This window comes from Rousettus aegyptiacus, unplaced genomic scaffold (assembly GCF_014176215.1).
Source record: "Rousettus aegyptiacus isolate mRouAeg1 unplaced genomic scaffold, mRouAeg1.p scaffold_m13_p_13, whole genome shotgun sequence".
NCBI lineage: Eukaryota > Metazoa > Chordata > Mammalia > Chiroptera > Pteropodidae > Rousettus > Rousettus aegyptiacus.
In genome coordinates this window covers 76,709,060-76,736,557 of record NW_023416288.1, presented here as the reverse complement: position 1 = coordinate 76,736,557, position 27,498 = coordinate 76,709,060, and the positions used below count along the sequence as shown (strand labels likewise).

Genomic DNA, 27,498 nt, shown 5'->3' with positions numbered 1-27,498 from the left:
AAACAAGCTAAATAAGAAGAAAGCAAGCTACAAACACAGTTTATTAAGCATGGTTATAGATTACCTGCAGGTAAGCAAAGGGCACATCATTTAAACATAGAAAGCATTCTATGGGAGTTTGAAATTTATTCTGAGATAGGAAGCCACCATAAGGCTTTAAGTAATAGAGAAAAACTATGCTCACAACTCTATAAATTCTATATCACCTGGGGTCTAACAGCCAAATCCTGGTAAATACCTACCTCATGAGGTTTTTGTGAGTGAAAATACTTTGAAAATCCTGATCTATGCAATCATCATCATCATCATTATCATCATCACTGTCATCAACAGAAGCCTGAAAGGAGAAGTTTGGCCTGAAGACACACTTGGGAATCTACTTTATTATGAAGTTCTAACTGAATTTAAAGGAAATGCTTTTGTGAAGAGTTCTGTAGACTGGCATTTCATATTGTATATTTTTGGCATATGCCATGACCTACAATGTTTATAAGCACCAAGTTCAACATTTTCCCATGATGCCTTATTCCCCTTTCCATCTAGGCACATTCACCGATAGCACTCGATGTGAAGGCTGGCACCCGGCAAAGTTTCATTCTGACTCTCAAGTATCCCCTGGGGAAAAAAGAGGGCTGAAAGGTATTGGTCCAAAGAAAACAATATTCTTGGCTAGAATTCTTATCATAGTGAAAAGAATTCAGAATTTAGTTCATGACTTTTTCAGTTAATAAAACTGCTTAATTTGGCCACTATGTGAACAACACGCAGCAGGTGTGAATATTCTAATTTGCTGAGTCCATACTTAAAATATCTTCAGCTAATCTGAGTTTTAATGGGGCCTTTTGCTCCCCCACTTTCTCCAACAGAACCAGAAAGAACCTTATACTTCATTTATATATCTGTCTATCTAAAACACCAGAAATGTGCATCTTACCTCTAATGATCCTTTTATATAAAAATCATCATAAATTAGGAAATGTAGAATTAATTTTTATAAGAATTCAAGATGCTCGAAAGAGAAATATCCTAGCCATAACCAGAAAAAAAATTTTGATGTAAAAACCTCAAATTTAGAATTTATTTAATTTAAAGATATTTTTAGAAAATTATGGTACAGACAATTTTCTTATAAACAACAATAATTAATGTGAAATGCCTTCAAACATACCAACTTTCTTTTACCAACTCATTCGTCTTTAGAATGTCTAGTGGTGGACATAAAGGCTCAGGATGGTTTATTATAACTGAAATTTCTGTCTGTTATTACCACAGAGAAATGTATTGAACTTAATATGTTAGGTCTGGGAAATCTATTTTCATTTGCTATAACCAATGGTCTGTCATAAGCGTAGACATAGTAAACTTCCAGATTCTATCTTCCATCTGCCCCTAACACCCTGAGACTTCCTTTATTTTTTTTTCATGTTTATAGAGTGACAACCCAGTTTCCAAAATCTAAACTAAACTTCTTAATCTCTATGAGAAAATGAAAGTGATAAAAAAGTAACTTTCAGTGGAACTAAACACATAAATATCTAGATGATATTAAACTATGCTCATTACAAGGTATATAAGTCATCCCCCATTTAACTTTGCCTCAAAGAAGATCTTCTGATTCATTAGGAATGTATTTTACTAGTAAGAGAATACTGCCTCCAAAATGAATTTACTTATTTTAATTTATCAGAGAGAAAAGGAATCGATGTGTAGAAGTAATATTGCCTTTGTAGTGGTTCTATAACTTTCCACAAAATTTTTTGACAATCTTCTCATCAAAAAATAGAGTTTAATTCTCCTCTTTTTGAATGTGAGACAACCTTAATGACTTGATTCCAATAAATAGAAAGTAGTGGAAGTGATGCTGTTGATTTCCAAGGACAAGTTAGAAAACTCTAGCTTGTGAAAGCTAGATTTTACCTGGCTCTCCTCAACTCCTCGCCCTTGAAACCCAGCCACCAAATTGTGAGCAAGCCCAGGTCATATGAAGGAGCACATGTAGGTATGCCGGTCAACAACCCCAGATAAAATCCCAGCCCACAGTCAGAATCAACCACCAAATACATGAAAAAGTAAGCTTTCAGATGATTCTAAGCTTCAGACTTTAAACTGAACTGCATCAGTTGAAACTAAGTGGAAGAAAAATGCACTGTTTCTACCAACTCCTCCTCAAATTGAAGATTTGTGAGCAAAATAAATGTTGTCATTATTTAAGTTCTAAGTTTGGGTTTGGTTATAATATAGCAATAGATAGGGACACAATCATATAATTATAACTAGAGTGATTGTACTTTAAGAATCAGTAGTACTTTAAAGAACATTTTAGTAATAGGCATTTAAGGCTGGTGGTGGGTGCTCTGGGTGGGTCTAAGACTAGGTAGGAAGAATGAGAAGAAGCTGTAGAATGTTAGTCTATGTAGTTTCTCCAGTTTTGCTAATTCAGAAGGCAGATTTCAGTATTTGCAACTAGCATTCCACCTGGCCCTACCCTTTTTTCTACCAGGAAGGCCTAATTCTTTACTTCCTGTCAGAGAAAGTTGTAGCTGAATACAACTCTCTCACTCTGTTCCTTTGCCCCTGCTGTTTGCCCAGCCTGTAATGCTACCTCTGTTCTAACTTTTAGATATCAATTTTAGAGAAACGTTTTGTCTAAATGCAGCTCTGAAGATCATGAGCATCCAGTACAAGTGTTATAAAGTTGCAGGTAACATGAACTTACTCGGCTTACTTGTGTAAAAAAAGAGAAAGAGAGAGAAAAATTTGTCGTGAGAGCTTGAAGTAGCTCACAGCATCAAAGGAAAAAGCTAAAGATCTAGATCTCTGAAAAGAAAGTAACCAAGACTCTTTTAGGAATCAAGGTGGTAAAAGCTACTGGCAGTCTCTCTGGTCACCACCATCTATACACACTCTAGCAGTTTTTCAGTCCTTGGATCATTCAGTTCAAGAATTATCTTCCCAGGAGAGAGCACCTGATTATCTACTTCAGGGTACATATTGAACTTTGGGGTAAAGATTGAACATCTTGCCTGAAAGTTTCATCAAAACTATATCCAATTGGAGAGGAGTAATTTACCAAGGTAATAACCACATATTGCCAACTCAATGTTTACCATAACACCTGATTCTTCAAAGTAAGTCACATCTCTCTATTATTCATTCCTATAGCATCCAGTACTTCTCTTGCAGAGCATGTCTCACAATTGTAAATTATTAAATTTCCAGATAATCATTGCTTAATATTTGAGTTCCCTACCATCTGTAAACTCTATGAAAACAAGGACCAATTCTGTTTAATTCATCACTGTATTCTCAGCACCCAGTACCATAGCAAAAGTTTCTCAATAAATATTTGTTGAATATGTGAATAAACACTTCTTTACCTTTGTTTTGTTATTTATTTTTGCTGACACACACACACACATACGCATATTCTTACATTAGTTGGAGAGTAGATGCCTGTGGGTAGAGTCTATTTTCCCTTAACATTCAGAGAGTATTTACCAAGTGTGGATGATATCCAGAAACACCCAATCCAGAAGCAGTTCAATTCAAAAAACATTTATTTGGCACTTAATATATGTGAGATCTATCATCTGTCCTCTAGGGGCTTGCTGCCCAGCAAGGGAAGCAGACAAATGCACAAGTCATCATAATATTAGGTAAACACTGGAAAAGGCTGAAAAAGAGGTTAAAAATGATAGAATAGTTGAAAAGCAAGGGAAGGTAAGATTCACTGTAATGTGAGGAATCAAGAACTTAGCCTAAATATTTAAACCACAAAAAAGGGGGGGTGGCAGCGAACTGGACACATGAAATAAGTGTTTCTGAATAAATTAACCTCTCAATGAGTTCATTATAAGAAACTTAGAGAACACATCCAGATATGAAATAGTTATTTGCATCTGGCCCTTTAACCTAATTGAAGTGAAGCAATATTAGCTAACAGTGTACTGTTATGTAGATTGTATAGATTTTTTTTTCTAAAAGGCTAATATCTGATAGGAAAAAAATGAATTTCTGAAGGATCAGAAGACCGAGAACTAAGGTGACTTTCATAAGAATGGTATGAAAGTATTGCCATTTTCATGAGGGCAAATCACCTCAAAGAATGCTTAATAGTTAGCAAGCCTATTTTAATATTTAAATGGAGAAGGTATGTGGCAAATTCCTACAGGTTAAAGTCTCAAAGATTTTGAGGATTTTCAAACCACCAGGAAGCATAAAAACAGGAAAATCCATTTTAAATAATCTTACCTAGAAGAAGCACTAAATACTGACTTTTAGTCCAGAATGGTTACGAATGTAACTTAACTTTTATAAAAATATGAAAAATTGGAAGATTCAGCTGTAGAGTGAAGTGCTTAATGAAAGTATCTTCAGGATGGTAACTAGAAGGGAATGATGTGGGAGAGGCACATCAAAGCTGTATGAGAGGCTCAGTAAATGAACTTGTACTCAATCCTTAGCACAGTATGAAGAGGTGGATTTTCTTCCCTCTGTGCAATATAAACCCCTTAATAGAATCCAATCTTGTATTGTTTTCCCAACATTATCCTTTCCATGGTGACACTACCAGTGGCTCAGCCAAGTGGAGACAGATCTGTTTAGTTTCCCAATGCCAAATGACACAGGAAACAGCAACAAAAGCTGAGGCACCTAAAGGACAAAACATCCTACACACTCAGTGAAGAAAGTCAAAACTGTCAAAAGATACATTATACATAGGGTATGGTCTTTGCCACTGGCTTCAAAGAGAGTTTGTCTGTTTTCAAAATAAACACAAACATGTACATTAATTCAATCTGAAAGCATGATTTAATACTTTTCAATATCACCATATTTCTATCGACATCAATCTACACACATTAAATAAATGGTTTTGGAAGAGCCAATAATTTCTGAATAAATGTGAATGGGGCATGAATAAACATGTAATTTGAAACATGTTGGATTGCTATAGTAATAACAACAACAACAACACAAAGATGCTTTCTTAGTGATCGTGACTATTTTCATTTCTATAAAAGGAAGTAGGTTTTAATAATCTCAACCAAAATCTCAAAATTTCAATTCTTAAATATATTTTTAAATTTAAATTAAATGGCTTAATGGTATAATTAAAGTAATCAAATAAGGGTTCAAATATATTTTTTCAATATATTAATTTAAAGTCAAGTTCAGGTAAGGTGCTGTTTAAAAAAACAAAAAACACTATTAGCTTAGTTCATAGATAAAGGTAACATATTTTCCCTAAAAATGGCTTTAAATGTCAATTTAACCTATTTAAATGTTCACGTCATATTCAATTCTTAGAACTGTTGCACTGAAAGATTTTTGGGGGGGTTATCTTATTTTTTATTCATTTTTTTTAAAATATGAAGGGTTTATTCTTAAAGATTAGAAAATACCAATTAAATATTGGCTATAAAAATCCCCCCCAAAAGGAAGAAACAATGGATTTCTAGTTGCAGCCATGCTCCAGTACCTAACACAAAACTAATCCTTGGAGAAAAGAGCTTTTCTTTGGAGGCAGAAAAGGGCTCCTCACTGGGACAGAGAAGACCCATGACCTAATCAAACTCTCTTTACTTCCGTAGCAGAGATAATTCTCTCTATATCTAGCCTGAGTTTTTTTTTTTTTTTTTTTGGAGAAACTGAGATTAGGAAAACATATCTTATCATACAAAACTCCTCCCTCATCTGATCATTAATATCTGATTCACACATCTTACAGGGTCACTTCTAAGACCTGAGAAAGACACGCTATTGTTCTGAGAAGTGGGAGAAAGGAATTGACATTTAACAAACACCTCCTCAAAAGAAATAAACACTCCAATATGCAGGCACCTTACTTGCCTTCCTTTCCATAACCTTCAACACCCTATCAGATTGTTACTTGAATTCTCATGTTCAAATATCCCTCTGTGTAGGTCAAGGACAGTGATTTGAACCCTGATTACAATCCTGCTGTGTAATTCTTCTCTTATCTTCACATGATTTCAATGGGATGTTTCTCTTGTTCTAGAATTTTGTGTAGTTCATCCTGATTTGGTAACAAAAGCATTCTCCAAAAGACCTCTGAGCATTTAATTGAAAGCAAATGCTATGTTCCTAGTTTTGGCAATAATGAAGTTAAGACAGAAATAAATAAGCGCTTGGGCTGAGAGCTGGCAACTTCCCTTGAAAAAGGTAGCTAACACACCATGGAGAAACATGGCCTAAAGTCAGGCTGCCACCAGGGTATCTAACTGAACTACAAGTTAGAGAAGCATTTGCTGTCATTCACAGACATCTGGTTTCATATTGTTTATTAACACCAAAATCATTTTTTAAATCCCCAAATCTCAGTGATTATAAATTCCAATATTTTAAATTTAGAGAATAAGATGTAAACTTGCCCCCTTCCATCCTTGCTTACTACCTTGTCTACATATTCTCCAAGATAATGATTGTGAATTACTTTCTCCTCTAGAAACTGCTTGCCATCTGTTTATAAGTCTGAATCCTTTCCTGAATGGACTTTCAGAGAAAGTAGTATCTAATTACCTCAAGAAGGAAGGGGTGTTGTCATCAGGAGAAAAAAAATCCCCAGAACTTCTTTCACTAAGGAAGCCCTGGGGACTGATACTTCCTTAGGCAGGAACATGGCTACTTCTGAAGGCTTCAATTTTTGTTGTTGCTTTTCTGATATCCATTGCTAAAAAGTAATTAAATTTCTTCTAAAAAAGGAAAGTTCGCTTTCAACTCTTAATAAAGTGTGGAACAGCTGGTATTCATTCGTTCAGAGCTAGTTATATTCCAGGCATTCAATAGGGCTCTACATGTGTCACCCCCTTACAATCTCCAGCCTGCCCTATGAGTTAAGTGCCATTAATATTTTTATTTAGAGATAGGGAAAATGAGGCTTGAACCTGTATGTATTTGACCAACCAGCTAACAAAAAACAGCCTGACTCCAGAACCTGACCCACTACATTATATTACAAAATAAGCAAACATGAATTTTGGAAGAATGGAGGCAAGAGACAGGGAGGAAAAGTTTATTCTCCTTTCAGTCATGACTAAGAAACAATTGCTAAAGAATTGCATTTGTGTTTTGCAGCAATAAGCACCAAACTCCATGATGAAAACATTCTGAACGTAATTTGTCCTGAATCACTTAATAATTCTTTCTTCTTCCTCACTTTTTGGGGGTAATGGTTTTTCTCAAATATTTAGGCTTCTGACCAATTAACAACTTCTGAAATGCATGAGTTTGGAGATTAAGATTTTCTGAAGAGTCACAGAAAATAATGAAGCAAGTAAATATAATGTCAATATATAATATTGGTTGTGGGCTATTTGAGGGTGGGGCGACAGTGCCTTGTTCATTTTGCATCTTTGGCATCCAGTATAGCAGGCAAGCTCAATGAGGTGACTGATTCTGTCTGGTGTATTCTCTACCAAGTCTCCAGAACCAGCACAGCCCCTACCACAGAGTACGTGCTCACAACTATTTGTTGAGTAGATGACTTCATTGTTAAATGTGGAACACATAAACTGTATAGTATAGAAAAGACCTACATATAAAACAGAACAAATTTTGGGTTTCTTTTTTATTATACTATGCTGCAGTTCCATTGTATATATGTACAACTCCTTTCTGTTTTATAGGTGAAAGGGCACAGAAATAAGAAAGTCAGTTTCAAAATGATTCACAGCAAAGAGGAGAAATATAAGAAATGAAAACACACAGAGTCGATAAAAATTCCTAGGAAAAGTAATTTCAAAGATACAATATAGAAATGATCCGAGGAGATCATGGTTTTAGTTTTCATCAATTGTTTTATTTTGAGAGAGAAAGCTGGTTCTTTTAACTTCTATAGGTGTATCCCCTCCAAAAAAAAAAAAAAAGAATGTTTCTTTGTATGGCTTTGTGACTGTCAGAATGCAAGAATGCAAAGGAGGAAACATGATGAATTTTGACAGAGACTACTAATAATAACACCTTTATGTATTCTTTAGTACCCTCTCTGCGAAAGGGCATACATACTAACTATGCCAAAAAATGACAAATATAATGACATTGTAATTTCAAAAAGTGTAAAATGTTAAATATTTGATAGCTATTATAAAGTACCCTTATAATTACATTTTTATTGAAAATGTCATCACCTTTTATCTATATAGTAAATATATTAAATCAATTTTTAAAGTATTTAAAAATAATTTCACACATGTATTTCTTTCCTCTTATAGGTACAATTGTGCCTTTACATTGCACGAAGTATTTATATAAGCTATTTTCAAATATTATTAAACTAAAAGTATTAAATCATTTTTATGTTCACTTGTTAAATGTTCAAATATAGTCATATTAAAGGAAACAATTTAGACTTTCAGCCATCTATTCTTAAATTTTAAGTCATCTTTTTTCTAGGCTGCAAAAGTGTCTTACCAAATAAACTGACAAAACATCTCAGCAACTAATATAAACGTGTAATTTTAATGCCTTCTAATCACACAAATCAATATGAGATTTTTGTGCTTGTGCATGACCTTCTTCAAATTATCTTCCCATTTTGGCTGAATCAGAATGAGTGTGGGCTATTTGATAAAAAACCTTAAGTGTGTGAAATAAGAGCCCTAGCCTCTTCTGCCAGACTCCTCTTGACAGAAAGATGATAGAAGCATCACATCCCTGGGAGAGTAAATGCAAACTGACAAGAGATGAGCCTTTAGATGTTGAATATAATCTTGAATTGTGCTTGAAGTGTCTTATTATCTTGTCTTTTGATGTCTGAAGGGGTGGCTCATTGTTAGAAAAAGGAAAACCCTCGTGCATCTTTGCCATCTTTAAAAATTGTTTGGCCTTTAACAACTGCTTTTCCAACTAATGTCCATTTCTCCTGACAATAAATATGGCAGGTCGTCGGCAAGTGACAAACAATTTACTTTACATGCCACACTTTTATGGTTTTTGAGAGCTCATGTGGAAGTATATTTTTAAAAGCCCATAGAAATTAGCACTATTACAATTTTAAGAAGACTGAGGTCTACGTGCATATACTGATACGGAGTTACTAGTTGTTCTTTCCTGCTGTTTCTGGTTTTGTATCTCACTAGTGCCAGATTCACAATTTAAGTTCTTTATTTATCATTGAATAAAAATAGCCAGGGAAAATGAAAAAGCAACAACCAAATCTCATAGGTTCCACAAAAGAAATGCACTAATACAAATTTCTAATGCACATTGCAATATTCAGAACAATATTTAAACAAAATGCCATTTCTAAGTTGGCTATCAAGAGCAAAGTTGGGCTTGCTGAATTTTGCCTCTTATCTCAGATGCTTCAGTACTTTTTAATTTCTGCTGTCCTTTTGGGTATCTACCACTCTTTGTAGCTATCATTTGTTTTGTAGTTTTTGTTTTAACTTAAGGTTTAATGATGTTTCCAGTCAATAGAATTCCTTAGCAGCTAAATCACAGCCAGGCTTGTTTTCTGTCACCCAGCCAAGATTTTGTAAAAGCTTTCAAGATCTCTTCTCAGACCTCCGTCACTCTAAGAATCCATAAGAATTCTCCAAAGGACCATAAACTGTTACAGGTTTCAGGTTATTGTATCATTATAAAAACATATTGATACACAACAGATGACAAGATGAGTGGCTGCCATTCCAGGCTAGTGCAACCATCTCAGTGCAATCAGCAGTCTCTAATCTGACTTGCTCTGGTGTTTTTTTTGTTGTTGTCTTTTTTTGTTTTTTTTGTTTTTGTTTGTTTGTTTGTTTTTTTAAAGTAGGCATCTATTGACATTAATCCCTTTAAAAGCATGATGCTTAATTTATAACTTTTCTGATTGGTTGCAGATTCTGATTAGATTGTTAGGAAATTACTATAAACATGGAATCTAATGAAAGAAGTAAAAATTCTAAAAAGCAAAGGAATAGACCAGTATTCTTGAAAATTTGAATAATTTCTTAGATAACTTTAGAATAAAATCTACCTTAATCTTAGGAACCAGAAAAAGATGAGCCAATCGACACCTAAAACAATGATGTGTGTTTCCTTCCAAAAGTTTGTGAAAGGTTTCGCATATAATCCAGATGAGCCCTGTTCTGAATATTTACCTTAACACAGATTATAGTGTACTATATGAATATAATTGAATCCATTAAATGTTAGCTTTATTCAATATTTTTTTCATGTTTCTCCTTTTGTAGATTGTATGCTTCCTTTAGGACATGTTTCTATTTTACAATATTTTTCTAAATAAAATTAGATGTATTAAAGGAAAAATATGCAGGTTTGGAAAAAGATATTTGACTCTTTCCCCACCACTTGCACATCTATACATTCTTAAATACAGGGTAATGTGTTTTTCCATTTGATTTTTTATTCTCTTCTAGCCTCTATTGGTAAAAATTCGCACTCTATTAATAATTTTTCATGCTTTTTCAGCTTCCTTCAACTTCAACAGTGATGATTCTCTCACGCAATAAGTAACCCCAAACCATTAATTTATAAAAACAAATCTTGCCATATTGGTATCACCACATATGCGGTCATCAAGAACTGCAAAAAGAGATTAATAACACCTTACTGTTTTAATAGCATATGTCTAAAATGTGATTTCTTTATTGTGAATCTGTCTTGATATGTGTACATGTAAATGTATATTTAGGCACACAGAATCCTTACAAGAATGGGTAACAAAAATTGTGCTTAATAAATATTAAACAAATGACTTATTTAAAAAAAAAGAAAAAGATGTTTATTCTATATCTATATCTCACAAACAGACAAATATTTAGGTTCCCAATATTGAGATTCCAAGATTCTTCCCTAGCTAGGGCAAGTTATATAAATATTTTTTCCTATAAATCAAATTGTGCAGAAACCCCCAAATTTTTTTACTGAATTAAACTACATAAATTTCTGAGAAATCCTATTGTCTCCTCTGCTAAGCGAATAGCAGCTTCAAAGAAGACACTGGAACTTGGAATACAGCCGAACTATGCCTGAAGCAATAGTATAATATAATTAGTTGTCCTTTATTGGCAAACTATTAATTTTGATAAGCTTGTCTGGAAACTTATTTTCAAAACTATACATAAGTACAGGAGAAGTACATTAAATGATGTATGGATAGCATGAATAAAAATAAAGCTTATTATACACTAGCTTTTATTAATTTTATGATAAAGAAAATACATACATACTAAAAACTCAGTAAGATAATTTGAAGTTTCATGTGAACACCAGGGAAAGTGTGGAGAACACACCGTTGACACACACACGTTTTACATGAGAAGCAGCTTATTAACTCACTGTGCATTTATAGTGCCAAAAACACAAGCAAACAAAGCAAAAATAAAGTATGATACTGATAAGAAAATGGAAAATGTGCAATATTATATTGTGTTAATATTAATCATTAAAGATGTGTTTCTTGGCTTCATACAATTATCACAATTGGAAGGGTTTTTTTCTTCATTAATAGGATGAAATTAAAGTAACACAAGATATTTGGAAAGTACATCAATCTAAAAAACATTGATGACTTTACAGAAAAAGATAAAATACTAAGAGAACCGCTAATTAATGACAAATACTATAGAGCAGGAAAAATACATTCACTAAATCGTTAAATGGTTTTATGTTGGCTATCATTTGTACATTATAAGTGTCCTAAAAATACCTTGATATTCTACTTCATTCTCAGGCTAAATTAACAGGTTTTATCTTCATTATTTACTAATTAAAAAAAAACGATAGTATATTCTTGCTAAATATAGGACCTTAAAAGTACTTTAAAAGGAAAGATTGTAAGAGAAGTTTGAGCATAAATTTTCTTTCAAATTTTCAAACAAAATATAGACATTCATAGAATATACTACAATTTTTTTCCAAAGTATCAGCTAACTATTAAAAAAGATGTCAGGAACTATGCATCATGATGAGGCAGCTTTTAAAAATACTTACAGAAAAAGTAAATTTCCATTTCTCTGAGAATGACAAACTTTCTTCAACCAAAACATATTCAGTGTTATTCTTTCTGACCTATGTTCACATTGAAAGACTTAGTCCATTTTTGATAGCTCACAATAGTGTCACAACATAGAGTAAGAGATGTCAGCAAACTAGTCTGCACTTGTTTCATATTTTTATGAATGCTGACTTTGAGAATCAGAAGGTGGGAGTTTACATTTTAAAAATTGAGTCAGCTCAGCATGTTTAATAAACAGACATCAGAGGACCCCATATTGCCAAAGCCCAAATACTTCTTTATGAATTTTCATATAAATATTACTTAAACGTATTCCCCCCCCCCAAAAAAAAAGTCTAATGCTGACAGATTTAGAACCTCATTCAGGCTCATAGCATAAGATATATATGCATCTGTAAAATACTATATTGAAACAAAGTATGCTCATTTATTTCCCTCTAAAATAAGACACTTGAAATTTAAAATAATAAACATTTAAAAAATAAGACAGAGATGGCATTAATAAAAGGAAAACTGGACAAAAACACCAGCAAAGTATAGAATCTAGGAAGACAGCAAATAAGAAAAATCCAGAGCCATTCTGGATATTAAAGACAAACTCATCCGCTGGAGAATGGCAACTGTTACTATGAGCTTTCTCCAGCTACCTCTGCCTTTGGATATTTTTAAAAAATTTATTAACCTGACAGCAGGAAACTTTACACAGATTGCCCCCTGACAGGGTGCCAGATTGGTATAAACACTTTGCTATCTTTTTCTTTAGCATAAGAAAATCAAGAAACATGTTAAGTGGAGCCAGGTGCATATTCGGGCAAATGTGACTGCTCCTCCAACAGTCTCCGTTCCGGGGGAAGGCCTGAATAATCAGCAGCAGCCCAGCAGCGGAACTGTACCTCCACCCTTCCTCCTTCATATCTACTTTCTTTTTAATGTGCGAATGTCTGATGTATTATTAATCCCCAAACATAAACCAGCAAGGTCGCCAATCAAAGAAAGTACCAGTTCTCTCACAAATTACCTGTTCACTGTCAAATAACAAGCAAGGTCCACTTCCAACAGACACTTCTCATTTTTGAAATGAAAGAAAATTTTATTTGGTCAATTTTTGGGAAGAATATTGCTAACTCTAAATTAAATCATGTAATTGAGAAAGAAGGCAATCTACTTAAGGGCTGAGCCTTGGGAGCTGGAAACTGGAATGTCCCTCTATTTATTAATTATGGCATAAAGTGAGCTGGACAAACTACAAAAACACTATAATGTCATGTAACCTTTAAGTCAGAAATACCCAAGACATTAAAAAGACTAATAAGGAATAATTTTAATGAATGATGGTACAGATTAATGTAATTTTTAATACTTTATCTTATTTCTAGTTGTTTGGCACCATTAACAACAAAAACAAAATAAGAATCATAGCAATAAAAATAATAGCAAAAATGTAAAACTGTATCAGCATTTGGATTTGCTAATGTGTTGCCATGTAGTAGCTCCGCAGACACTGCAATATTGAACTTTCTTCTTTATACAGAGATCTGACCTGAGCACCCCAGGCATGGCAAAGAGACAAAAAAGGAAGGCATGAAAAAGGTCCCCACTAAATCTTATGTCTCAGATTGTGCATTGTCCTCCATTTAAATGCCACTTAGAAATGAGTATAGCTCAATGAACAAACGTGGTGAAAAGTTTGAACGTCACTGCTGTTTTACACGAAGTTATTTTTATTTCAAAGCTTACACCTGGTATTTAAAGTGGATTTATATATCAATGTAGTATTACAATGGCTTCTGGGATAAAAAAAATAAAATAAAATAAAATAAAATAAAATAAAATAAAATAAAATAAACAAAAAACCATTCAACTTAATTTGTTTAAACATACAGACTCTCACTGAGTTTTTTAAAGAAATACCTCAGTGCATTAGATTTTCTTAAATGTTAAGAAATGTATCTAAACACGCATTTCCCCCTAAGCAGTCAGACAACAGCACAAACAAGGGCTTATTTGGCCATCAAACCACAACCGATTTTTGACAAACACCTTCTCATGCAGCCCATTTACTTACACAAATACAAGTTTCTACTGGTCTCTTTTCAATAACTGTTTTGCATAGAATCTATTACTCAAATTATTTAGTTGATCAAACATATCCTGTTTTAATATCTTCCTAGCAAAACACTTTCTTCAGTGAACAATAGTATGAATTTTGAATTGATGTAATATTGAAACTTTTAAAAATATGGAAGCATGATGAGTATTTTAAATAAATATATTTCTCTAGAGAATTTTCCTCATCACTTCCCAGCTAAGTCCCTCTTGGGCTTAAGCCCTATATTGTGATTACTGGCCCTAGTGTATTTTATTAGAATACTACAAATACCCAAGGCATTGAAACCTTGAGAGAGACATTTAAATAAAGTAATAAAGACAGTGATGCCATAATGAAGGCTCCATTTATGCACAGCAAGAAACTGCGTCACATAAAGTGCAATCCCCACAATGCCAAACCAATGACCTCCACCCTGACCTGCAGAGACCACTGTCTCAAGGGGTGACAGACAATTTAGTCCTTTATCTTTTTGTCATTGAAAACGACTCTACTGCCATAAATTCTAATCAAGTCAAACCGGATGGCAATTAAAAAAAAAATCTTCTAATGCATGTTTCTATGAGAAAGATAACAGAAAGGAAAAGAAAAACATAATGCTATAGATAGTACATTTTCTAGTAAGGAAGAATCAGTGACTCAACTTTCAACCCTTTTCCAATAGTTCACAGATAAATGGCATTGAAAATACCCACTCTTACAAGTATCATTGCATGCAATTTCTTTTAGCGTAGAAAAACACAATATCATAAGAGAAAACCAACCACCAATTTTTATTTCAGGTACAATGTTTACAAATAGTGTTCTGTTTACATCTCAGCTCAAGGCTTTAGAACTATGTGCCACAATTCATGTACAGTGTGGTACAACTGAAAAGCAAAGCACAGAGACCAACCCAGCCACCCAAGGTAGTTGAGACTTTAAGAAAAGCAATCATGAAGTTTAACTTGAAACAAAAAAAATATTCCTAGAATGAAAACTGTTAGTAAATCATCTTTCAAATTATATATATATATATATTACAAATACACACACACACACGCGCGCGCGCGCGCACACACACACACACACACACACACACATATATTTAGGGCATGTTTTATGTGGTCTCACTTCTTCGGCTAAGACTACATGGGCAAACTTTAGTACAGATATTTTTCTAGGGATATATATTACTTTTATCCTGTCTGTGGCCATTTTCCTGACCAAGTTTTTGATGCTACCATTTGAATTTTAGCACCCAACTTGACTGAATGTGGAATACTGAATTCTTGATAGACATAACTAAAAATGAAGCAGCACATTGATACAAGTGCTATACATGTCACTAGAGAAAAAGAACAACCTCTTCCATTGAGATTGTTTACCAAAGTCCAGTTCTGAGAACGGTTTTGAATATGTACATTACTAGTCAATACTAAATGACTGGCTCTGTGTGCCATCACTCATTTGATCACACAGCTGAAACACAGTGAGACACAGATCCATATTCTCTAATAACACCCCATGACATACAAATCTGTTCTCCTAACTGTCTCCTACAGCTCAGAGCTTAGCATAATACAATCAGGAACTGAAAAAAAAGAGATAGTTACTCTACAGGCTTTACAGGAGTAAATAATACACCACTTAATAATATCACAGAGAACTACCTAACCATATGCTTCTCAATGAAATGTGGATTCATCTCTCCTAAGTGTACTTTAGTGTTCACGGCTGTTCAAGTTAAGCAAAACATTACCTCTGATGTAATTACTCTATAAAACACAAGGGCGCTTTTCTGAACTTTCTACTTAAGCTGGCATATGGTTTCTGGTTTCTCCTTCCGGTATTCTGAGCTGCTCAGAGCACTGAAACATTCTGCACAGTATGTTTCCCTTTGGATGTTGTAAGTGCAGAGGTGCAATTTAAGGGGAGGCATAAAAGGCCCAATGGTTCCTGGAATTTCCTTTGTTTATCCATAGAGGGCATCAGTATTAGCCATTCTCCTGCAGTTTTGTGCTGAGGGTGCCATACTGTGAGAGAAACAGACTTCTCCTCTAGACTGCTAATTTGAACAAGACACGGAAGGAGGAATAAGCTCCAAAGAAATTCATTTTACTGAAATTTCAAGTACAGTAGAACACTGAGCTCCTCTTATTTCCTGGTATTGCTTAATGTATCTCCACAGAAATAAACATATCAAGATGTACACGATTTGTTTTAATCTGCTTCTTTCATTACAGAAGCACAGTTTTCAGTAATTCAGTGCAGATATTTTAGAAATAATGGTGTAAGAGAGTATGTTAGAAAATCATTATTTAGAGATAAACCTGGATGCTCTCAATTATTCAGGAAGACATAATTCTTCATTATAAGTAAAGAGTATAACCAACACTATATATATATAAAAAAACTTGATCATATTGATGTCAAATAAAATAATGGTTCATTAAATTATCATCCATTAAGTGTTGCCAAAGTTGCTAAAAATTCTGGAAGAGAATTATTCTGGAAACTTTTCATTTGTTATGTAAACTAGAATTCCTAAGTCCCAGTGATATTAAAAAGTGAGAGCATAATAGCTAAGGAAGGAAACCTTAGAGAATCTAGGAGCACTTTCCTTCCAACATGCATTCTATTTTCTGTCTTATATATTCTTTCCAGTTTTTTTCTCAGGTTTTCAAAACTCTTCATCTACTGATATCATAGTTACCTAATTAGAAAGTGGAAAATATTCACATTGTGTTTGAAAAGCACTCCACAGACCAAATAAAATTAAGTGAATACATAAAGAATATCAGATATAAGATGTAGATTGTGCTGGATTCCCTCTCACAAATGCAGAAGTCGAGAAAACCAAAGTGAAGATAAATACCTTCTTAAATCTACTATGATTTCTAAACTAAATTATGATTCCTAGTTTAACCATAAAGATTCCACTTAAGATATATTTTCAATGAAGTTTTAATTCAAATTTCCTTTACCCTTCTGGATTTTTTAAAAAACTATTTTTCTACATATGCAAGTTAGTAAGAGGTGACATAACAATTTTTAGCGGTGGGAAATCTTTTAAAGAATGTTGAGAAACCAAATTAATTATCCCTCTATTGAAACCAATGGGGGGAACTTGAGGGGGAGAAAGTTGGGGTTGTAAGTCAAAGTCTACAAAATACATTTACTTTTAAAAATTCATGGAAAGTTTAGAAACAAATAGTCCATTATCTGCAGTTACACTGAATACACATTGATTATTTTTGAAAAGTTGGAGTGCTTAGTGTTAGATACTCATCATCAGAGAATATCTGGAGCTTGGCTTTTGCATTCTTGTAATTTACAATTTTATATGACTTCTCTCACTAAGCCTTGAAATAAAATGAGCTTTTTAAACATAACTCTTCCTACACAGAAAAAACTTTGACTACAACAAAATATTTCTCTAGGGTGAAAATGCTAAACCTTAATTTCTTGGTACGAAATTTTATGTCAGAGGTGAAATTGCTGCTTTCTAAAGAAAGAGTAATATAACAGAATTTCTTGAAACTGATATCTATTATACTCTTAACTATAAAATAGTATTTTACCAATAGAATATTTGAAACAGAAAGTTTCACTGCAACACCCCTCTAACGTTTGATTGAGCGCTTGAAATCAGAGGAAAGCTCCTCTGTTGAAGCTGGCCTAGCGTTGCCAAACTGTCAAAGCTTCTTTCCTTCTATAGATTAAAAAATAAAAATAAAGCTTTTTTTTTTAACGGAATTAATGACTTTCTTAACAAAGCCATTTATGCACTGATTTTTTTTAAGTTCAGAAACACAACTGTTTTTAACATGAGACCAAGCAGTTATCTGCATGATATATATCTATGTAATCATTATATAATATTAAAAAATCATGTATGTATATATATCAGGTTAGTATATGTATGTATAAACAAGTAGCATGTATTATAGATAGAGATAGGTAGATATTTAGTGATATAAGCATGTAAACACTGGGAAATAATTAAAAGCAAGTGTTTCAGGAGCAACTGTACTGAAAGCCAAATGTCACTCTATCCCATAAAGTGCTTCTACAGGAGAGACATCTATCACCATTTATCACTCAGTCACGCGCCTCAACAACCCGCTCCCCTTTCTGATTAGAGATCACAGTTGCTTGAGTTCGCTTACAGAGTGTCATCTGTTTGAATGACAGATGTCTTTACTGGAGTAGTGCTCAGCTTGTTCTTGTTTTGTTTATGAAACAAAGATTCCTGAAAGGTCCTAAGCTGTTTGGCACTTAGGATTAGGCTATAAACATCTGTTAAAGGGGAGAGCGTCAGGGAAGGGATGCAAAGGACCTATTTCCTTTCCTCATCACCTTTTTAAAAAAATAGATATTCATTCTAATTGTTATTTCTTTGAACAATCCCTCATCTTTGTTTACCTGGCTTAGAATGACTTGCATTGATATTTTCCAGGTCCCCTCTCCAGTCTTTTGACTCCAGATAATAACACTTTACTCTCTTTCCCCTTAACAAAAGGCTGCAAAGCAACCCGAAACCAAGTCGATATTTATTCAATAAATGCTAACCAATTCTTACAATGGAACTGATTTCTTGATTACTATTACCATCTTCTTCTTCTTCTTCTTCTTTTTTTTTTTTTTTTTCCAAATAATTTCTAGCCTGGGAACTCCAGCAATATTTGACAAGTCAAAATGGGCAGCGAGGAAGTTCCTTGTTGGGAAAAGTTTGGAGGACATTCTTCTAAGCCAGCTGGAACGGGCTTCAGTGGCTCGGCCCCTCCAAAATGTGAAGCTCCTCTTTCTAGCACTTACAAGAAAATTGAATGAACAGGGGGAAAAAGAGAGGGGTGGGTGTGTGGATTGTTCTTCCGGACAACATGGTAGGACTGAAATGAAATACCTAGACGGACTTACCGAAGAGCTTGCTGGGAGTGTCCTCGCTGTCATTTGATTCCACAGGCGCAAGCAGGGGCTCATTCAGCTCGCTGTCTGAAGTAGCAGCCTTGTCCTCACCTCTCAACTCCGCATTCATTTCACTCCGCACTGACAGCAAGGGCTTACTGACTTGTCCAGCTATCATTGGATCCTAGGATAGGGAAAAGAGTGAAGGGGAGGAAAAAAGTGGCAGCTTTAGTGTGCGTGTCCTCTCTCCCTCTCCCTTCTCTTCTCTCTCCCACACGCACACTCTCCCTCTCTCCTCTCTCTCTTATCTCTGGCTGCTCCCGCTGTTATTGCTGGCTGCAGTCAAGTGAAGAGCTATTACAGATCCGAGGAGTTCTCCATTACTCCCCACCCTATTAAAGCTCAACTAGCATGTGAGAGATTCAGGAGGCATCGGAAGGGGCGGGGGGGCGGGGAGGGGGAGAACTTCTTTGAAAGCAACCTAACCAACACAGCTTTAATTATGGGGTATGCTTTTGTGCGGAATGTTTTTACACCTTGTTCTGTCTTTAATGCAGTAAGAAAAAAGAAAGTGCTGGGTTTGTACTTCAGCAACACACTGAAAAGGAAGGCGCACCCTATGGAGGAACCGCGGGCTATTTTAAGAAGCCCTCTCCCTGGGGGACAAGCAATTAAACCCTATCCCTAGAGCAGAGCAAAGAGATAGGGAGAAAAGAGTCCACAAACCGCTGTCACTGGAATAAAAGCGATTTCTTATGTAAATTCCATAAGTACCCTTAGAAGTTGACTCCATCGGTCCCAGATTTGGGATAGAGACGCTAACCCCAAATCAAATGAACATTTCAAGTAAACAATACACGACAAAATGTACAAAAATTGGTTTTAACATTTTTAAAGGAATTGGAAGAATACTTACAAACTGTGTTCAATACTTCAGAAACCTACAGCATCTTACACCCAGCACATTAAAGAAAAAGAATCACCTCCAAAAAAAGGCAAACTTTCGGCCCCAATAATTTAAATCTGCTGTATCTTCAGTTCATTAGGAGGGAATTTTAGGATCAGAAATGTTTTTCAAGTACAGCCTTTTATTCCATTTGCAAACCAAGGTGCATAATATTGTTATGGTACAAATATCAGATGCAGAAAGAAAAGAAAAGCAAGAAGTGCCCTTTTTGCCTTATCTGGGAGCTATTTATTGCCAAGTTCATGCCTAAATGGTTCCTGAGCAGGAAAACAGGTGACCAGCACAGGAGCAGGTGGTGCCACATGCTCTCTTATCCCATCATTACATTGGTTGCAGAATGCCTGTGGTTATTATTTTTTTTAATGTATTCATGCCTGAAAAGTGAATTTGATATGACACATGATAATCTATGAAAATGTTAATCAATACAAATAGTTTAAGCTGTCATCAAATGCACTTCTTTAGTCAATACTCATACCACTGAAAACAATGTCACTGTCACCAGGGCTTAATTTGCACAGCACTTAAATATTGGACTCTGTGCATCAATGCACTTCTTCTTCAAATACTGTAGGTAAACACATTTTCTCCCTATTTAAGGCTGAAGCACTCAGCACGCATTTAGCTGAGCTGAATCCTCCCTTTTGAATACCTTGATAGGTCCACTGGAGGGCAAAATTAATACTTAATTGAATCTCACAGTCATCAAAATAATCAATACTTTTTTATTATTTATTCTTTACAGTCTGTTGACTGTTTCAAACCTCTGAGGGAATGGTGGAAAGGATTCATGGCTTTGAAACACTGTCATTTAACAAGGTAATTTTCAGTGGGGCATTAGGGGTTGTGAAACATATAATAAAACAAAAATGGTGGCTTATAATAGCAAGAAAGAAAAGAATTATATTTCTGCCATCTAACAAAACAGGATAAATAAAAAAGCAAGTGCAGAGAAAGAGCAAGAAAGGAGGGGGACGAGGGTGAGAGAAAGACTGGCTTTTGAAGGGTTTTATCATATCAAGAGCAGAGCGGAGCTTTCATAATGCTGACATTTCTCATCCTGACAATCCTAAACAAGTGCAAAGGATGAGATCGCAGATATCATCTTTCATCACATTCCCCAGCTTAAGAACCAACATGACAGCTCCTCTCCCCTTTACACTGTTAATTACTAAATAAAATACTACTCTCTGTCAGCATCAGATTATTGCAGATAGCAACCACAAACATTTCTCCATTGTTTCCCCCCTCTGAAACGATGATACCTACCTTGAACTCTTTAAAAAATAAATTAGGCTTGTCTCACCGTATTATAAATATTTGAAATATAATCAATGTAATCAATGTGGTCAATTCACAGTATTGTCAGCCTAAAATTGCTGGTGATAGATTAGCATAGCATATACCACATTTGGTCATTAAGACTTGCAGTCCCTGAAATTCAGGGAGAAGCAGGCAGAGGGGAAAGGAGACACAAAATTCTCAAAATTTCTCCAACTTACTTTCCTCTGTATCTAAGAAAGAATGCATGTTTGGATTTTTCTGATTCAGTTTGTAGAGAAGAGTGAGCAAGAAAGAGAGCATTGCTTTATTACATGGTTTTGATAAGGATACTCATCATGTGAAATAAAGAGCCCAGGTTTAAATTTAATACATTCTTTTTACTCTACAAAACGTTGAATACTCAATCTCTCTAATCTAAAGGAAGGGGTGTGACTTGAGTCTTTGGGACTCCCAGTCTTTCAGTCCACACTGCTCATTTGAGCACTTTTTAAGGTAGTGTTAACAGTAAACTTGTGTTTAGAATGGCACGCACTCCCTTCATGATAAACCAAACATGGTTATTTGTGTATCAGTGAATATCTGGATAATGTTAAAGGAAAAAATATTCCGTTCTCATTATATCTGTGAATGGTCAAACTGAATCCCGAACCACATAGAAGAGCTAAAATGCAGCTGCTAAGTTCAAGTGCACTTAAATCTTTAAGCTGTTCAGTCTGGTTGATATGTGCAAAGCATGTATTGGCAGATGGTATATATTCATTGACCATAAGCTCTTCTTTAAATTACTTTTATGTACCTCTTACATGGCCAGGTTTCCAAATAGTGTCTCTCAGTGACTTGAGCTTAGAAAATTCAGGAGTATGTCATTCAAGTACTCATTTGATTTTTTTTTTTATCTTACAAAGCACTTTACATTTGCCACAATGCAGCTGCAACCCACATATATGTGTGCATGACATGGTTAAACAGGAAACCCCCAGTGAGGCAGAGAGCAGACAGCTTTTAATCACAGCTGCAGCCACTGGGGGGTCCATTTGAAAATGTGTCACAAGCAGTAACCACTGAGTACAGTCATATAAGTGAGGGGGGAGTGCCTCTTTCAAGCAGCACTCAGCTTGGAAGTCATTCTCTCCCTGCCAAAAGCGATGGCAGTCAGTAAAATTTCTTTTTGCCAGAGTGAGGAAAGTATTTTCCAATGTGTACCTGCATAAGTGCTTGCAGAAATGTAAGAAGTTGCCACTTCGATATGTACAAGGATCCCTGCAGCAGCAAACAGGAACAGAAATAGCTTTTGAAGGCAAAAATATTGGGTTGGTGTAGACTTCTTATTTGAAAATCTAACGTTGTCACACTACAGTTGAAGAAGCTGGGACTTTTCTGCAATTCATTTATTCATTGATAGAAAAAGTAACTAATCCAATAAGAACAATGAGAAGTATGTGTAAGAATAGGACATGGCATTTGCCAATACAGAACACTCATAAGGATCAACAGAGACCCAGGAGCCGGATAGTGAATTTGTATCAGCAAAATCTCAAGACAAATTTCATGATGTTCTACAATGAAAGGACTGTAATCAACATCATAACCACACAGAAATTATTTAAATCTCCTTCAGATTTAAATGTTACAGAATGAAAATATGTCCCATTTATTGAATGCCTTTACCAGATAGGCACTTCAGATATATTTAATGTCACCCAAACTGTGCCAGGTATTAATCCCATTTTAAGGTTAAAGGACTGAGACTCAGAGAGGCTGACTTGTCTCAAAGTCATACAGCTAATAAGTGTTAAATCTGTATTTCCAACCCTAGCAGATTCATCTCCAAAGATCGACATTTTTTATATTGCACAGTATGCACTGGATGAAAAAATGAGGCTCACAGACTTAAAAACTCATGAGGTTTCCCAGGACTTAAATTATGAACTGTGAAGGATGTTAAACCCTGGATAACAGATTCCCAGAGCATGCTGTGTATAGTATTTCCTTCCCTTCAGATTCTAGGAACAAAACACTGCTGCGTCTGACACTCCTTGGGTGAAATTCGTAGAGTAATATGGTATAGTAGACAGGATATCAGGCAGTATCAAATGTCCAGGTATTCATTTAGGTTCATTCTCTACATAAACTTAGCAAACCACTTAACCACTTTCATCCTTAGTTTTCTCGTCTAGAAAATGAAATTGTTGTCATAAAACAGTATTTCCCGAAGAGAATTGGTTTGGAAATAAGACCATAATTTATTTTTATGTTTTTTTTTTCTATTGATGCAGTTCTCAAATTATCTGACCATGGAAGGGCTTTCCTTTATCGTCTTTATTATATTATCTAATGGATCTAGTGCTTCTTGAAACTTATTTTAGAATATGCTCACTTAGATTACAGCTAATGTAAATTAGCTAATACAGATTAGAGCTCTTATTTTTAATAATTTTGCAAAAATAGGCTAGAAGCCATCAACAAGTACACATCTGTCTCACATTCTAATAACTTTTACCTAATTAATATTCCTTTCAGTTTATTTATATATAATTACACACAGCTTAGTACATACTAGCTATATATTCTCATCATATACTAATTCCTAATATTTTCAATGTAATTTTTAAATAAAGATGTCCTTGCGTATTTTTATTATAAAACCTTTATTTTAAGAACAGATATAGAGCACTGTATGAAAAAATAGAACTCAACTTGGGCTTTTAACAGGCTGTCAACAAAATGATACCGGGTAAACAAAGATATAATTTAGCTAAAAGCCTTCCATAATTTAACCAACAAAGTTTTTGTAAGCATAATTATTCTCATTTTATAGTCAAAGAAACTAAAGATGCGAGATTATTAACTCAGCAAAGCATCCAGGTTCAGTGGCAGCCATGCAATGGAAATACCCGTACCCCTCTAAACTAAACTTGAACTAGGTCCAGCATATTTTTATGTACATACAAACCAACTATGAAACAGGCAATCAGAAAGACTTTTTAGAAAAATGTAAATAAGACAGGCTAACTTCAAAAATCTAAGGAAACAATTCATTTGGTTGCGAAGAACCAAAGTATTCCTCCTTCTATCTATCTATCTATCTGTCTGTCTGTCTGTCTGTCTATCTATCATCTATCTATCTATCTATCTATCTATCTATCTATCTATCATCTAAATATATAAACAAAAAACAAAAAACCAAAAAACGAAATACAAAAACAAAAAACATTCTATTTGACTTTTGGAAGGAAGACCACAGTTTATTTTTCCTTCTATTGATGTAAGTTATCTATACTTATTGTTGAAAATTAATGAAGATCAAAAGACACTAAAAACACCATAAATGCCCCACCACTGGTTATTTTATTTTATACTGCAACAAAATTGTTTTGAGAAAAGCATAAAATATTACATTTTAGTAAATAATAAAGAGATAGAAATATAATGAACGTAACTACAGAATTTAAAAATATATACTCTTGATTTTCACAGCAAAATGTTGATCCCACCTTGTATTTCCTCCTTCAACCCAATATTCACAACTACTATGTATTTCCCCTATTTCTCCACTTTACAGTTAGTGTGGCTGAAATCTTATTTAATTCTACCCCAAAATAAATGAGTATTCTTTGAAAATCAAGCAGAGTATTTAAAATTCAAAATAAGTGCTGGGTTTAGAATGTGCAGTACAGAGGAGACTTCAGGAGACCTCATGGCTGCTCCTTGATTTAGCACTAAGCACCTGCATGACCACAAGTGAATCACCATGTCTTTTATTTGGTTTCCATACCAACAGGCTTTATATATCTCAAGGATCATATTCTGAGGCTAGAGTGAAGTAATATACAGATAATGTATATGAATATTCTTTGAAAGATAGAAAATGTCACACATATAAACCATTTTCTATCACACTGCTTTCCATATTAAGGCATACAATTGATTGCGGGTTTTCTTTCTCTCCTGTTCCATTTTGAACAGAAGAACACACTGTAGTGGTGTTGTGGTGTGCCATCCAGATCCCCTTTTTAAGACCAATACACTCATTTACCAGCTGCCAAGGATGTTGGCTGAGAATGGCTCACAGTTGAGTCCTACCCCAGGACTTGCCTTTGTCTGAAGGGAACTACTTCTCCAAGGTCATGTTCTTTTCTCAGAAAGCAGCCTATGTTTTGCCTTATGGCCTGCAAAGCCTAAAATATTTATTTTCTGCCTCTTTACAGAAAAGGTTTTCAGACTCCTGAGCTCTACCTTCAGTCATTTCCCCTTAATCAATATTCATGTGCCAGGGCTGGCATTTAATCAAGACCACCCCACAATGGACTTGGCCATCGTGAATTCTTCAGCTGCCTCTGCTCTCTGTTCACTGTCCACCACTCCTTGCATTTTGCTGATTAGTATAATTTATCTTATTTTGAGTTAAATCATCATTAATGGAGATTGAAATATGTATTGGCTAAAATATTTTGGAGACATTCCTGTCATCTACATCCTTGTGGCTAGGGGACTAGGGCTTGATCTCCAAATTGTCCCATGTTGGGTCTTTGGGGTAGAGAGTTCTAGTTGCCTGATGCTGAAAAAGATCTTGCTTCTCAGATCTTCCTATATCTGTGTTAATAAATCTTCTATGTAAGGTATGTTAAGTTCACTAAAAATACAGAATTATGATTTCGTCAAGCTTACAAACAAATTAAACAAATTTTTTTGGTATTCTTTGTTAATAAAAGTGTACTTAATAAATATCTATACATAAGGCAGCTTTTGGTCTCAGAGCTTGCTTTCATTACAACTAGGCAACATAGCTTTGGGGGTGTAGGAAGCCCTTACCTACTTCTAACCATTACTGACTACCACTATCCACCAAAAGAACCTGATAGTTATGCATACAGAATTTATGTAGGTCGTTAGCAACACAAACCCTCTCTTAGGGGCAGGCAAGGTCATTATAGAGTGAAATAGGGTTTAGAGCCCCTGTTGAGAAGATGCCCTGGGCAATTTACACTATTTGCTGCCCTCAGAAATCCCTAACACTTTATATAAGGGTTATTTAGTTAAGGTGACTGTCCAGAATCATCTTGAAAAGGTAAGATAAGACTGCAAAATATTTGCTTTAGTGTCAGAGAATGGTATTTTATTTAAGTGTGTACATATGAGCATAGTTTAAGAGTCTCTTGTCTCTTTGTTGAACCTCAAATAAATATGCAATCTCTTTCTCCTGTCAGTTACCACCTAAGGTCTTTAGCTCTTTCCTAATCCCACCATAAATAAGTCCTGCATCCTCTTAACTATGCTTATACTCTAGAGACAACTCCAATTATAGATTAAAGTGTCAGACACAGTTGTATTTAAACAAAATCAAGCAAATAATACAAGCAAAACAACTTATTAATGCAAACCTGTAGGTTGAAACAACAATCAGTCAAACAGGAGTATACCAGTTCCGGACTTCTATAAAACTTCTGCTGTGCAGTTTGGCACACCTCATCTAGTTCATTGCCTTGAACCTCTGTAGATCCTTTACCCTAAGAGGTTAAAATGACTATATGGGTGATGCTTCATATATACTTATCCGGGACGAAAGGTAGACAGTGGTATTGACAACCTAATAGCACCATCAATTCAATTTCTGTTGCCTTTGTGAAAAAGCATCAATAAGAGTTCAATCCAGGCTCATCTAGATCTGGTCTTTTGGTAATAGGGTTATACAGCAGTATCGACATTGCATACACATAACCTATATTCATACATTCTTCGTAATCCGATGGCTTCAAAAAGGTATCAGAATTTAATCAGAATATAACTCAGATTCAAGTGAATTTGCATTTAGTGATTTAAGTGTACAAAGAGGAACATCCAATTTTTATCCTAAAAAAAATTTACTTTCAGCCTCTTAGAAATTTGAATAGGTAATTAATATGTGTATGTGTGTGTGTGTATAGATAGAAAGTCTCCACATTTGTAAACTTTTGCAAACATGGATAACATAGTTCACCGAATGGAAAGGCCCAGTCTCTAGTGCCAGGGTTTTTAAACTGAGCACTGAACAGAGAAGACTTAAGGTTTTATGGAGATGCCTCCAAGACTTCAAAAGTTTGCAGGGGAGGACCAAAGTGTCCATTCCCAGTATTTAACACCATATTGGCCCCTCTCATCTATTTCACATGGCATTTTCAGTATACTTGAAAAAAGTGTTTCCTAGCTATGCCCATATTATATATTTGCAATACATCAGAGATGCAATAAAATTACAACTCTATTTCTATAAGATAATCATTTACC

The 27,498-nt window shown here is 34.8% G+C and overlaps 1 protein-coding gene across 1 annotated transcript in view; it reads right to left on the bottom strand.

Moving 5' to 3' along the window:
• The window catches only part of POU6F2 (POU class 6 homeobox 2), a 451,279-nt gene that overhangs the window by 326,684 nt on the left and 97,097 nt on the right, over nt 1–27,498 (bottom strand). Inside the window, exon 2 of the mRNA XM_036231030.1 lies at nt 18,996–19,167. Coding sequence (XP_036086923.1) covers nt 18,996–19,167 — 172 coding nt within the window. The remainder of the gene's footprint in view (nt 1–18,995; nt 19,168–27,498) is intronic.